Source organism: Aulonocara sp. 'chitande type north' Nkhata Bay, linkage group LG15 (assembly GCF_057382095.1).
Source record: "Aulonocara sp. 'chitande type north' Nkhata Bay isolate Kocher_YH1m ecotype deep benthic linkage group LG15, A_spYH_male_GT1.1, whole genome shotgun sequence".
NCBI classification, from domain to species: Eukaryota; Metazoa; Chordata; class Actinopteri; order Cichliformes; family Cichlidae; genus Aulonocara; species Aulonocara sp. 'chitande type north' Nkhata Bay.
In genome coordinates, this window is record NC_141358.1 from 26,738,329 (window position 1) to 26,753,758 (window position 15,430).

Genomic DNA, 15,430 nt, shown 5'->3' on the forward strand with positions numbered 1-15,430 from the left:
ATGATCCCTTGGAGTGCCTTCCTCTGAGCCCCTGTGCAGCTAGTGTACCAGATGCATATGCAGTAAGTTAGAACACTCTCAATGGTGGCTCTGTAGAAGGACACCAGCAGTCTCTGTGTGATGTTATTCCTCCTGAGAATTCTCAGGAAGTACAGTCTCTGTTGGGCCTTTTTCAGCAGCTCGGAGGTGTTCACACTCCAGGAAAGGTTCTCCTCTATATTGACTCCCAGGAAGCGGAAGCTTGCCACCCTTTCTACACAGTCCCCATTTATGAATAGTGGTTGGATCTCTGCCTTTTTCCTTCTGAAGTCTATTATGAGTTCTTTGGTTTTTGAAGTGTTGAGGAGGAGGTTATTGGCCTTACACCATGACGTCAGCTGCTCCACCTCGTCTCTGTACGTAGACTCGTCTCCCTTGGAAATGAGCCCCACCACTGTGGTGTCATCTGCAAATTTCACAAAGATGTTGCTGTGGTGGCGAGGAGTGCAGTCGTGTGTGTAGAGAGAGTAGAGCAGTGGACTGAGCACACAGCCCTGGGGTGAGCCAGTGCTGAGACTCAGGGCTGAGGATGTGTGATGGCCAACTCTGACTCTCTGTCTACGGCCCGAGAGGAAGCTATTGATCCACATGCAGGTGCTGTATGGAAGCCCCAGGTCTTGTAGCTTGGCCACCAGTTTGTGTGGAAGGATGGTGTTAAAAGCTGAGCAGTAATCCACGAAGAGCATCCGCACATAGCTACCATGCTCTTCCAGGTGAGTTAATGCAGCATGGAGTGCTGTGGCTACAGCGTCTTCCGTGGATCGGTTTGCTCTGTAGGCAAACTGGTGTGGATCCAGGCTGCGGGGCAGGGCTGCTGTGATGTGTCTGCGGACCAGCTTCTCAAAGCATTTCATTACCACTGGGGTGAGTGCCACCGGTCTGTAGTCATTCAGGCCGGTGATGTGGGGCTTCTTAGGCAAGGGGACTATGGTGGAGGACTTCAGGCAGAGTGGGACAGTCGCCTGTGCGAGGGATTTGTTGAAAATCCTGGTGAAGATCCCAGCCAGCTGTCCTGCACAATCCCTCAATATTCGACCTGGCACACCATCAGGACCCGCCGCCTTCCTCGGGTTAACAGCCTGCAGCATGCGCCTCACCTCGTGCTCTTCCAGGGTGAGGGTGGTGCTGCTATGGGTGGCGTGTTGCTGCTGTGGCTCCAATACCTCCGGTACCCTGGTCTCAAAGCGGGCAAAGAAGATATTCAGCTCCTCTGCCAGCTCCAGGTCACCGTCCGCAGCTCCGAGATTGATCTTATAGTTGGTTAGGTGCTGGATGCCTTGCCACACCTGCCGGCACACGGCTTTCAGATAATTATTCTCAGCTTTCGTGTTTCTTGTTGCTGATTTAACACCAAGATGATTTCCTCTCGTTGTTTCTGTCTGGTGAAGATTCAGGATGATTATGTTTTTGTTTTGTTTTTCTATTTGGGGAAATAAACTGCTTATTTCTACTGACCAACCCTCAGACTGTAAAAAAGATCATTTGTGCTCATGTTTCAAGCTTTGCACAGAGATATGTTTCTAAATAATTTTAAGCACTCGGGAACATCTCAGCTCTTTCTGTGGCTGCAAACAGGAAGGATGAGGAGCACGGTCATAAGATTAGTCACAAAACATGAAAAAGTGACTCCAACTCATCTGGTTATCAGACTTTTTTAAAGGAAAAAAAATGTCCTGGCATCAGCCCTCCACCTCCTCACAGAGAAGAAGAACCGCTGCAGCTGCTGATGGATGGCTCAGGTATTTCGGGGGTGAAAAGGTAAAAACACCAATCAGTGTTGCAGGCTTATCTGACCGGGGTTATTAGAGAGGTCATGGGAGGTGTGAGACCTGAAGAGTGGGTTTTTGGGCTTTTTATTATGAGAAATTTCTGCCACTGACCGCCCTCTTTCCACCTGTGGCCTTGCAGGTGGCATCAGCCCCCTGAGATGAGGAGAAGTGAAGGACTGGGATGAGTGATGTCAGTGGAGAACCTGGAGGGGGATACGAGATCGGAGAGGGGGGACAAAAGGCCAGGCCGGCCGTGCCTCTGCTGCGGTGAGCAGGGAGACGGGGATGTTCAGTGGGCATCCAGTGAAAACGTTAGGTATCTGTGGTGCCACCGGTGGTGCTGGACCCCAGCCTCCTCCTCCTTCATCTTCATCATCGTCATCATCATTCTCCTCATTCCACCAAACACCTCCGTCGTTCAGCCAGCTTGTCCAGCAGCTCCACTTCCAACTGCAAACACACCACAACACAAACAACAACAACACCATCAGCAGCAGCGTCCAGCAGCATGGATGCACAGCAAACATCCTGCAGGAGGGGAGCAGCCGAGCACAGGAGCTGAATCAAAGGGAGGAGGAGGAGGAGCGGATGGATGCCAGGCTGGGATCAGCCACCAGCAGCACCGACAACAACCCTCCTCCGACTGGGACCAGCTCCGAGTTTAATCATTATTATGGGAATGGAAGAGGAGGGCCTAGCTTCGATCAACATGGCGGACAACAAAGCCCAGGGACTGGGGTAAGAGCGGCGCGCTCCGTACTCAGCACCATGGATCAGGTCCACAACTCCCACGAAGGCTACAGCAACAACAGCCCCTACAACCACTACCCGAACTACCGGCCCGGGTACGGGAACAGTGGATACGGTGGCATGATGAGCCCGTCACGCCAGGGGAACAACCTGCTGGGCCCCGGCAGTGGCGGCGCAGGCTCGACCGCTGCTAATCACAGCAAGGCGGTGATGACTGCTAGCAGCTCCCCGGCTGGAGGCGGCGGCGGGTTTCAGCGGTTTCCCGGACAGGGTCAGCAGCAGCAGCAGCCACAACAGCAGCACCCGTCAGGGGCTACACCAACTTTGAACCAGTTATTAACTTCTCCGAGTCCGATGATGCGGGGTTATGGAGGTGGATATCCAGATTATAATAATCCCGCACAGCAACAGCCGAGCATGGGGCTGGCTAAAGACATGGGCTCCCAGTACGGCTCCGGGGCTCACGGCTGGGGAGGACAGCAGAGAAATCACCCGACCATGAGCCCAGGGAATCCCGGGCAGGGTGGCGGCAGGGCTCAGGTGAATAACAGCTTATTAACACCGTTTATAACCTGACTAATGACAGGTGGACATCGCACCACCGGTAACCTGCTAGCTGCTAACAGCCGCGATGCTAACCCAAATAGCTAACGGCAGCTAGCTGCTAAGCTAGGTGTGTGTTTTTCTTTTTTTTAATTTTCACTGCAGACAGATTCATTAATTAAGCACCGCACCCACGTGAGTCGTTTAGGACTCTAAAGCAAACAAATTGTATTGTGTGATTACTTGCTTTTATGAATGACAAGCATTGGCGACTGTTCGTGATGACAGAAGCTGGGGAAGTTTTCGATTGTGTCCAAGGTGACTTCGCTTTTAGCCCGCTAGGCTAAGCTATCATTAGCATATAGCTGTCGTTAACGGCAAAGGCCTTCGTGTGTGAAAGTAGGCAGCTTGCTGATTTTATAAGAGGTCGAATTTGTTATAAATATATATAAAAATGTAAACTGGGTGGTTGTAATCAGTTTTATTGTTACACTTGAAAAGATCGCGGTTTAAATGGTGACAGGGTTGACGGTTGACAGCTCCGCTCAAATCTGACAGTTCGCGTATGCTAATGATGTGTTTTGAGGGGTCACCGGTAAATAAAGCTCTTTCCTCGGATTTTATCTGTTTCTCTACCCCGCCGGGAGAAGACAGTGTGGCGGGGACTCGGGTCTAATCAGGTGACGCTTCCTCCTGCAACAGCGGCCACTTCAGCTTCTGATTCCGGCCACAACTTTCTTGGCAGGCAGCCTATTAATAGCCCCATCTCCGCTCGGGAGCCCTGACCTTCACTCATGCAGATTAGCCATGTGCCCATCACCACCGGCACAACACTGGGGCTAACACACTGGCTGACCCGCCGCTGCAGCCCGGCCTGCAGGAGGCCTCAACCCCGGTCATCCCTACTCCATGTCAGTGTCACTTTACCTGGACCGGCGGTGCACTGTAGAAGCTCGTCAGAGTCACGGTTTAACTGCAGTTAATAGACTCACAAGATCTTTTTTTTTAAATGATTTCTTTATGGAATAATCGACAGGTTATTATTTCGAATTATTAGCAGGTCTTTAAAATAGCAGAAAACAATGGAAATGCCGGTCTGCAGGTGATTAAGTCACCATTGAATAATGGAATTATGATCCCTTAATTTATTTTCAGGATCATTTGACTGGATGCAAACAAGGAATTTTTCAGCTACTCAATAAATCAGCTTCTGTTTTAATAAAATGTGTTTTTAGTGAATAATTATCATTCACTAACCATCCGTTACCTCCTCCGAATGGGGACAAGAACACAGTTATTTGTTAGAAACGATGAACCATGCACAATTTTTTTTTTTCACAGGTAGAAATCTTTGTCAGCAAACTGTCTGCTCCTGTGTCTGAGATCAGGTTCAATTAGCTAAACTTGTGTGTTGGCTTATTGGAAAATATGATGCAATACGTGCTTACATGAAGAAACTCTAACTTGCAGGCAGATGGGAGAGCACAGCTCAGTGTACAGGATGACACGAGGCAACAAGACTGATTCCTCTTTAAATTTGTTTCAGTTTTAATTCCACGTGTTGATGCCCTGAACAGAAATGAGGATTTGTGTAATCACACTGTGTTACACAAAAAAGAAAGAATGAATTCGTTGCACCCACAAAGACTGAACAAAGAGGGCCAGGTTATTTAGTGAACCGGAATAAAATCTATCTGGGTTTTTTGCTTCTCAGTTGGTGTACTGGACTTTCATATGGCAGTCAGCACAATCCTCTCCTCTCATTTGTTGTCTCAAAAGGGCCGAGGTTCATATATCGTATTATAACTAAACTTAAAACTAGTACTAGGTGGCAGTCAGCATTTTAATTAGCAGAATAAAAATTTTAAAAGTTGTGAAATTACTGTTACAGCAGCTCAATAAACCCAACTAAAAGGAGGTGAAATATGAAATGAATGCAGATGTTGTGTGTTTGTCCTCGTCTACGGGACTCTGAGTCAGCTGAGGACAAACTCTAAACATTTTCACTCTGTAAACCTCCCGAAACTTATATAAAAACTGAAATCAGAATAAATACTAAGGAAAATAGAAACTGTAATATCTCTGCTGTGGATCGGCCAGCTCTGCTTTGTCGTTTCTATCCGCCTCCTCACTGCCGGCCTCGGCCTGTGTGGACGCTCCTTGTGGAGCATGATTTTATGATTTTGTTTTCTAGTTGAAATAAAGACTTTTAGGGCAGCGCCTCAGAGCCTGCACGTTTCATACACGAGTTTATTCCTGTAGTCGAGCTAATGTGTTGGTTTATGGAGCTGGTGATCGGATGACTGACATGCAGGAGTCACACACACGTTGGCTGTGTTTTCAGATATTAAAGTTTAAAATAGTTTAATTGTTGGGTCTTCTGTTAGTAACGGAGAACACCAAATAAAACCAATAAAATTGGTTCGGTAATACCGGTAATAACAACAGCCCGCTTGTATGCTGTACCAAAAAATGTGCTTTGGTGTGAATCTGATGGACAAAAGCCAAACCAGTTCCACATCACTGAAGTTGCACCATTTTTACAAACCATTTCTGGTTCATCTGTTTCATTCAACGATCCGCTTTCGCCCTTCTCATTCTCCGTTGCTGCCATGCTTTTTCCGCCATGTGCGTATGAAAACAAAAGTGCTGCGCATGCGCGTTTTACCCATATCCTATCGCGATTTTTCATTTTCTTATCATTACCTAACATTATACCGGTATTACCATGAACAGTATGATATGGCCCGGGCCCAGTAAGAAGGATGGAACGTTGATGGTGTTGTAGGTTATAAGCTTGTGAGTGAGAAGGCTGCAGTTTGTCCCTTATTATGTTTGCTTTGTTCTCGGCATCGTAGACTCCAAAAACTGTTTGGTTAGCTTTAGAAAAGGTGGTTTGGGTTAAAACGCGCCTCTGCAGTATTAACCCTGCGTGTTAATGATGCTGATCTATAGTGTTTAAATGTGACGTCAGTGGGTACATGATGAAGTGGAAGTGAGGGACTCGACATTTATCGACATAAACCCGATAAATCATAATGACTGCGTGTTTCTGTGAGATGCTGATGGCTCAGATGAAACGGCAGAATTTGATGTTCTGGGAGTAAAATTGGGCTGTTTGACTGGAAAAAGGTGCAGGCTCGATGTGATGCAGTTTTGTATGTTTAATAGAAAAAAAACAGTAGAAAATTGCGATTCCTGACAAACCTCCTGAGATTAAAGCAGTTCTGTACCACACCACATGGTGGCACTACTGTGGCCTATCTCTGGGTCATATTATTCATTATATTAAACATGCCTGTGGTCTGCAGGGTATTTGAGTTAATGTGATTTGTACTGAGCAATGTTATCTTACTTGAGCGCCACCTTGTGGTAAAACACGCTGACTATCAGCCGTTTTATTTTCGTAGTCTCTTTTTGACTTGATTTGGCCACACCCACCCGTTTGTTAGCCAGTCCCAATCTACGATATATGAAATGAAACTTGTGTTCAGTGATTTTATTTGCTGGTTTTTGATGATTAAAATTTATAATGGCTAACCGCCACCATATTGGATCAAATGCAACAGAGGAGGATGAAGCACCCCATTGAGTTTTAATCTTTTTCCTGCTTTTTCCAACAATTCCCATCAGCCTCCATTACAAGAAATCAGCCAGTAAAACACTAAATATTACAAATGTTGCGTTGACCACAGGTTTGTCCAAATAAAACACACGTTCTGCAGTTTGGGCCAGGGTCGTGAATCGTGATGATAGCAGTACTCAGGAAAATGGATCACAGCAGCTTCCTGTCCTCCTGTTTTCATCCGGTCTGTGGATCCTCTGCCTGACTTGAAGCAGCTGTGTGGGCTTGGCAGCGCTCCAGCCTGAGGTTTCTCTTTATTTACTCTGCTCAGCTGACTGCTGTGTAGTGAGAGGAGATTAAAGGACAGGATTAAAAGTCTGCATCAGTTTGTTTTAAGCGTAAACTCCGTCAGCGGTTTCTATTTTTAGCTGCCGGAGCGGCGGTGAAACATCTGTTCTCTCTGAGTCACTCCTCTCACCTACTATTATTATGTCAGTGTGTCAAATACAGAGTGAGTGTGAATATTAAAGTGTACCCAGGCGTGACTGTTGACTCCGGCTTAAAGTGGCCTCGCAGGCCTTCAGCATGCCGCAGATGAGGGTTCACTCTCAGAGACACACCTGACCCCCTCACACCTGAGCACATGCCATGAACCTCAGTGAAAACAGACAAACCATATCAGTGGGTAAGTTACTAGGATAATGTGTGGTGTGTTATCTGCAGCAGGTGGCAGTAGGCCAAGCCCCGAAGCAGACACACAGAGTGGAGCTTATATATAAAGATATTTAACTTTCCATCGGTCCATCAGTGTGAGCGTGCTCAGTCAGACGGATGGATATATAGATGGATATTGATGGATATAGAAGACTGAGCTAATGGTGGAAGAAAACTGATGAACGGACAGTTTGGATTTCTCATAGTGGAAACAAACAGAAAGATGCAGTACCTCCTCAGTCTTACTAATATGAATGTTGATGATGTCATTGCTCTGTAGTCATCAGAGGGTTTGTCACACTGATGAATCAGAGTCACGTGTTGTGTCTTTAAACATGGTGTTAAGTTCATGGCGTCACTAATTATCCACCGTGTTCTCCTCCTCAGGTGTCGCCCATGGACCCGATGGCGATGAAGCGTTCTCAACTATATGGGATGAGCAACAACCCGTACTCCCAGCAACAGGGGGCGCCGTACCCTGGACAGCCCTACGGCTCCCCTACCCCCCACAGATACCCAATGGGGATGTCCAGCAGGGGGCAGGTGGGAATGGGAGGGATGCAGTATCCTCAGCAGCAGGTAGGAGGCGCTCAGATGTGTCTTTAAGGTTCCATTTGGACAAATTAATGTAAAATAATTCTTTAGTTTAATTAGTTCTGGGTGGGATTTCAAACTCTGCAGTTACAGGATCTGACGTCAATAAAACTGAACATCCATAAATCTGATCATAAATCAGACACCTGAAAGTCTTCAGCTTTACTTTTTTTATTGTCACAGTAAATAAGTGATGCTTATCAGTAATTTACAGGCTTTCATTTCTTTCTGTGGCTGCACTGGCCAGTTAGAAGCAGTTTAGTTGTATAACAGCATCAAGACCATCTTCAGATAATGAAAAATAGAAATCTACAATTTCCCTGAAATTACTGGAAAGGTGATAAAAATACATTTAAGATGGGATTTAAAATTTAAATGATTTGATGAGTTTATGCAGAGTTTAACTGGTTCCTTAAATCCACCCAGGATGCTTGGTTGACCTACGGCGCTGAAAGGATCCTGAGCTGCACACTGTGGGAGAATTTGTATAGACAAAAGTTCCCAATTAAAAACCTTCATGTTGGGGTGAAACCTGCCAGTTATCTGACTCCACCCTCCTTCCTGATCTCCCACCTGCCTGAAGTTAAGCGGGTAATGCAGACGTCTGTCTCTGCAGCATCTCGACATGGAGGAGCAGGAGCTCTCCTCTGAGCTCCTAAGCCTGCCTCTGTGGAGGAGCTCGTGTTTGTGACCTCACTCTTTCAGTCATTATAACTCTCATGACTTTATGTGATGTTGGAAAACTGTTAAATCTGAGTGCGAGGCAGCCCAATGTGGTGGGTGGTGGTGTTCGTCTGGGGTTGGTTACAGTAGGTGATAAAATAGACCTGATCAGTGCCCAAATCAGTGCTTTCATTGTGGCTGCAGAGCGGTGAGACATGTTTGCAGAGCAGCATCAGGCTGATATGTAAAACTCTGATTTCTGTAGAGATCAGGTTGCTTTACTACAGGCCAGAGGACCCGAGAGCTTCCTGTAACTCTCCACATTAGGATACACGTGTGAAGCATTAACCAGATACTCATTAACATGCAGACTGTTGGCTCGTTAATGTCCTCCCAGGATGACTAATGAGAACATCTCCTGTGAGTTTGCCGTCCCTGCTCCTGCTCTGCTGGTCTTCAGCAGCCTCTGAGCTGGTTTATGGAAACTAAGGCCTTCGTTCCCTTGGTGCTGATTCATCTGCAGCGTCACCGTTTTGTCACTGTGGACAAGGCCTCTGTTGATGCAGTCAGACCGCACGGCTTCTGCCGGGCCGGTCCGGGTCAGGCTATTTCTGGTACACCCTGGGCTCAGGCTATTTTTAGACTCCAGTTTGGGTCTGATGCTGCAGCTCAGAGCAGACTGGATCCTTTGGTGGGTAAACACCGCCGAATGCCACAGAGAGCAACAGACGGCGAAGCTTCTTCTCAGCGAACGAATCAGGAGGTAGAATAAATCTGTCTGTCCCAGTGATGATGGGTTAATAATAATCAGCCATCGCTGAATTCATCCACACATACTGTGGATTTTAAAGCTTTCAGAGAAGAATAAAGAACTAAAACACTCAGCAAGTGTTTATCTGTACATGTCAGGTCCTAACACTTGCAGTGAGTCCATGTGAGCTCTGTAGTTTTCTGGTATTTGATAAGGAGATAAAAAGTCCCAGTCAACAGAAGAGTTTTTAGAAAAGTAGCTTTGTTAGACTGACAGTGATTCAGTCTTCACCCAGAAGATGAGGAACTTTTAATTTGAAAAGTTACAACGGGAAGTTGTTTCAGTCTTTGATGAAGATTGGAGCTGCTGTGTAGTCATGTGTGAACTTTATTTTTTCTGACATTAAAGTTGAAAATTTGAAACTGTGGCTGTGAGCAGGACAAGGAGGAGTGTAGCCTGGCTGAACCTGCTGCTGTGAGCCACAGAACCTTTCTTCAGGTTTCATCACTGTTGGGCCTGAATCTAATTCTGAGGACAGTAAGCGTCTGAAATTGTCCTCCGTGGTTCAGCTGTTGGAAGTCTGCACCTGTTTGTGCTGGTTTGAATCTCTAGCAGGCGGAGAAGGTGGAAACATCTTGTGGTTCGGCCTCTGCGCTGTTGTCAGGCCGTTGAGCTCCGATCTGAACCTGTGTGTTCTCGAGTTGGGTTTCTCTTCCTTATAAGATATATGTTCAGCTTCAGTCAGTGAATTTTCAGTTCAGGCTTCGTCTCACCTTTCTGTTACAAGCTCTAAGAACCTGATTGGTTTCAGAGCTGTGAGGAAGGCACCTGCAGGTGTTTCTCCCTCCGACTCTCGGGCTGGACGGTGTCATTATTGTTGCAGATGGTTTAAGCCTGAGGGATTTTGTGTCACCGCTGTTGTGTCTGATTACGCAGAGAGAGAGAGTAATGAGTTTCATGGGAGCGCAAGGCCCAAGTGGCCCCGGGACTATTCTTTATTAATTCTCTGATTCCACACAAAATTTGACCCTTGGCTTCCCTGTCTGAGCGCCGCAGACTCAACCTGGTTTCAGGAGGTTACCGAGTTACTGTTAGAGCATGAACTCCGACTGTAATCTCTGTTTCAGTGAAGCTGCAGTATTGACGGACATGCTGGTGAGGAAATGCTCTCGATCAAACAATGTGCTGGAGGTGAGGTCGCTTAAAGGCCCGTCCAGGCTTTCAGAGTCCACGTGCAGCCTGAAGTCTGTCTGAGTCTTCCTGATATTTATGCAGACATTGCCGGCTTTCTGTCCCACTTTAGTGCTCTCGAGCAGGGCGGTTAATCCCGCAGCTGCAGCTCTCTCGGGTTGCACCGAGGTTGCATTATATTGCATTTTGCGGTAGGGCTGCTCAATTAATCGAATTTTAATCACGATTACGATCTGGGCTTTCAACGATCATTAAAAATGACTGAGCCGATTATTAGCCCCTCCCTCATTTATCCGCGACACCTTAAAGGCCGGTCCATGAAAATATTGTCGGGCATAAACCGGTCCGTGGCGCAAAAAAGGGTGGAGACCGCTGATTAAGAGGACCCGAGGGAAGCTCGGAAAGCTAAGCAGAAGTTATTTGGAGAGTGACTGCCGTTGGTTGAAAAGAGTTTAAAAAAAAAAAAAAAACTTCAGTGGTGTTGCACACTATTTTATATTATTTTTTTAAAGTCATTGTTAACCCTTTAAAGCCGGTCAAAGCAGCACGCTCGTTTTGTGTAACTATTTTTAAATCCCTGTAGAACCTGAACCGTGTAAGCTAGCGCAATAATTTGTTTTGCATATGAAACCAGAGGAGTTGTACTTACATCTTATGCCATCAGCTTGTCCTCGGTCACGGTTTCATTCCACATATAGCTTTGCAAAAATTGCATAAAAAGCGCTTGCAGGAACAAAAACATAATATTCCAGAAACACGCTTTGCCGTTCCTATCAGCTGTTCGTAACACTTCCCACAGTGAAATGATGCACCTGCTGTTTTCTTTGCAAATTTGCATCATAGGATTGTTTTTTGTTTTTCCTGCAGTATATAAAAATTGCTGTATCTCCAAAATAAAACTATGAAGACACTCAAAATAAATTTCCTGTGGTGGGAAACTATTTTTTGCAACTTTATTGTATTTAAAGTTTTGAGGGATAAACCTCTTAAACTTCTCCAAGTAGAAATATATGTAAACAAAACAAAAGCGATTTTCAATTTTTTTGGTAGTTTATTGCACTTTTTTGCAATTTATGTAGTTACTATGCACTTAATGCATACATATTATTAAAATATGGGCTATAACAGTTGTATTGATGTATAGCAACTTGAAATGCTCCCACAAATGGCTCTACAGCATGTAAAAAAAAAAAAATAATAATAATATAAGCTCTGGTGGACTTGGTTCTATAGTAGGTCTTAAAGGGTTAAATAAATATCGTCAAATAATCGTGATCTCAATTTCAGTGAAAATAATCGTGATTATCATTTTTGCCATAATCGAGCAGCCCTATTTTGCGGCATCTGCGTCGAGCCAGATAACAATCTGAGAGAGAAGCTGTGTGGATGAGTTTCAACACATCTGATTTTAAAGCAGGTTTTTAAGGTGGTATGAATTTTAATGAGGAGGAGTACGATGGTTGGTTTGGTATTAAGATTAGAGCAGGGCGATATGACCAAAAATATTTATCACGATATACATTTGAAAATCTGCGATAACGATATAACTGACGATATAATTGACACTAGACAAAACACTTTACAACTCCTCAACTTTATTAGTGCAAAAAAAAAACCATCAATGTATTTTCACTTAAACAAGCAGCTGTTTTTATGTGCATTAAAGTTATATAAAAATTTAACAGTGCAAATGCAAATTCCTTGCTGATAGTTTAACCAAAAGGCATTTTCATTGGAAACTGGCCGACATATCCTCAGCATAACCATGTATAATATCCACAAAACTTAAAAAGAGGTTATACACACACAATACGGTAATATTATGTTGAAGCACAGTACGTATCACTCCACAAGGCTCCTGCCTACGATAGCCGTAATTCTCCGACAATCCATCAAGCAGTCCGGGTTCGTAGCGTAGCAAAGTCGTACTAAAACATTTGACAGATTTTTGAGCGCCGTGTATGACATAAAATCGTTTCGAGGTCAGTAAACACAACCAGAATTCATACATAAGGCCCATTGGATTATAAGGGGCACTGTTGATTTTCAGAAAAATCAAAGGATTGATTTTAAGTGTGCTGTATTTTCCAAAAAACACGGTAATAACGACGGCCGCCAACCCGCTAGCACGCTCTACCAAAAATAGTGCTTTGTTGTGTATCTGACGGATGAAAGCCAAACCAGTTCCACACCACTGAAATTGCAGAATTTTTACAAAGCAATTCTGGTTCATCCGTTTCATTTAACGATCTACTTTCGCTCTTCTCATTCTGCGTCGCCGCCATGTGCGTATGTAAACAAAGGCAGTGCCGCATGCGCGTTTTACCCATATTCTATCGCGATATTTCATTTTCTTATCGTTGCCCAACATTACACCGGTATTACCGTGAACGGTATGATGTAGCCCAGCCCTAATTAAGATGATCAGTTTGAATCAGTGAATTTATGTCTTTTCATCTGCCTCCTCCTCTTCTTCACTCTGCGTATCTGGAAGCAGACAGATCGGGTCTAAGAGGAGGAATGTGTTAAAGATCGGAAATGTGGCTCATACTGACGGTCATCATGTGGTTCTCCTGTGATGCTGCAAAACACGAGGTCAGGGGTCAGAAGTCTATGACCGGAGGAAGCTTCCTCCAGTATGAGAACAGATCTGATCTACAGAGGAAGTCTGAGATATTCAGGAAATTAAATTTAGAGGTCGCTTTCCAGGAAAAGGGCGGTGTGTGATTCCTGAGCGGCTTCACTGTAGAGCAGAACAGATTATTATTATCATTAGAGGAACAGAGATGCTTTTGTTTGGCTTTTAATTGACTCTTTAGCTAAAGCAGTGAAGGCTGGGGGCGTCTTGAGGAGGCTGCACAAGAGTTAAACTGAGAGCGTCTGTGAGGAAGAGCCACTGAAGGAAGTGTTCAGACTCTGTGCTTAAGTCTGAGTCTCAGTACTGCTTCTATAATATAAGTTTATGCATAAGTACTGATTATGCAGAAACATATTTGATATTATTATTATTATAATTATGATTAATTAATATGTATATGCGTTTCATAACTTCTGTACAGCTGAGCAGCTGCATCTATAGTAACACAGGATCGTGTGTTTTAAATTTTATATTTTAACTTTATATGAAGTAACTACTGTTCAGCAACCTCTTGGTAACCTTCGGTTGCTAGGGAAAAATCTGTCCTCCCCAGGTGGTTGCTGGCTGTTGCCGGGTTAAGCTGCTCACACAGACGGTGCTGTGCTAAAAACGTCCTGATGATTGCTCTGGTCGCTCAGAGCTTGTAAGAAGACACTGACTTGTCTGCAAACACTCACTAAACATGACGAAACACTGAAACACAAACTAGAAACACAACAAATCGGCCTTTTCCATATAAACTGTAGGAAACTGCAGCAGTCTGTACTCACAAGTGCAGTGCTGTATACCTGTTGGCAGCTAATGTCACCTAGCAACAGTTCTCCAATATTTAGCAATCAGTCACCAACCGGTTGCAGAATTTTTATTTTTCCAGAGTTAGTAAAATCACTGTGTGATCGAAGCAGTCACCAAGTGATTCTACTTTAGAAACATGACCAGGTAGAAACGCAGCCTGACTGCTCATCGGCGTGTTACCCGATGAGTTTGGGCTCTGGCTGCTGGACTGGGTTCTGCATACACTGCGTAGCATAATGCTGATGTTTCTGTCCTGGATGCAGTTCCCACTTTACTGTCCGCTCTGGTCCTTTTGTTCAATAAAATAGAAGTAAAATGTCGACATCCATGCTGCATACTGCATGGATGCATGGATTTAATGCAGGTGATGATTTTTCACAAAATAAAGAGTCATTCAACTTTAAAGCAGTGCTGATGCTTACTGTAACAGTACAAAGGAAAGACGTGATTTGTTGCTAAAGAATACAAATTGTAAATTTGAGTTTGTTTTATTTCTTTGCACTCTTCATGTTTCTGACCTGGAGTCTTTCTGTCTGTTTAGCCTGTGGAAATCTATCGGCCATTCAAAGCCGTAACCTCGTGTTTGTGGTGTTAACAAGGTAGTATCGATTGGCCTTGTGTCTCTGATGTCTGTGGTCTCTTCTCAGATGGGCTCTCAGTACAGCCAGCAGCAGCAACAGCAGAACATGAGCGGTTACTGCCAGCCGGGCCAGCCGCCGTACTTCAGCCCGCCACAGCAGCAACCCGCCGCCCCCAGTCAGCCACCGTACATGCAGCCCCGCCCACTGCCACAGCAGGTAGGACTGGGATTACAAACCTAAACTTTATTTTGTCTTTCTGATTTCACTGTTAATTCACTCAAATTCCTGCACATCTTTTCACAATAAGAGCCTTTTATAGGAGTAAAGGGAAGGGAATGAACCTCTTGACAATTCTTATTGTGAAAAATAAGAAAGAGGCTTCAACATATAACCAGAAATCAGAAGATAAGAAAACGAAAAGTTGTATGATAATGCTGTCAAATATAAAAGAAGTTGTGATGCTGCTGTGGATGTGTGGCTGTCTTCTGTGTGGATGTTTCGGAGGGGAAATGGCTCGAGGCCTCCAGAGAGCTTTAAGCTGCCAGACTCTCCAAGCCTCACAAGTTCAAAACATCTCAGAATGGCTCCTGAAATGCCTTCAGCTAGCAAGCTCCACTTACTTTTGTCTCTGTAGCACTTAAAAAAGACATGAAGTGTTCTACAGAAGTCAAAAAACAGTATCCAAACTGGAATTAAGCAGGAAAAAACTAAAAGAGCACAGACATTAGAAGTAATAGATAAATTTAATAGAAAGAAATTCCATCCATCCATTTCCTCCAGGCCACGGGATAGCACGTTAGTGAGACTTTAGCACGCCATTCCAGAGACCTGATCTGT

General features: G+C 44.8%; 1 protein-coding gene across 4 annotated transcripts in view; it reads left to right on the forward strand.

Annotated features, from left to right (window-relative positions):
- Positions 1 to 2,072: 2,072 nt before the first annotated feature.
- Positions 2,073 to 15,430, forward strand: part of arid1b (AT-rich interactive domain 1B) — a 42,394-nt gene continuing 29,036 nt past the window's right edge. For 2 of the 4 annotated variants that reach the window (XM_086265259.1, XM_086265260.1), the window contains exons 1-3: positions 2,079 to 3,098; positions 7,768 to 7,959; positions 14,660 to 14,809. In XM_086265259.1, coding sequence (XP_086121385.1) covers positions 2,094 to 3,098; positions 7,768 to 7,959; positions 14,660 to 14,809 — 1,347 coding nt within the window. In that variant the 5' untranslated portion in view covers positions 2,079 to 2,093. Of the gene's footprint in view, positions 3,099 to 7,767; positions 7,960 to 8,400; positions 8,566 to 14,659; positions 14,810 to 15,430 lie in introns of all 4 variants that reach the window. The other 2 variants (XM_086265261.1, XM_086265258.1) reach the window with 2 other exon arrangements.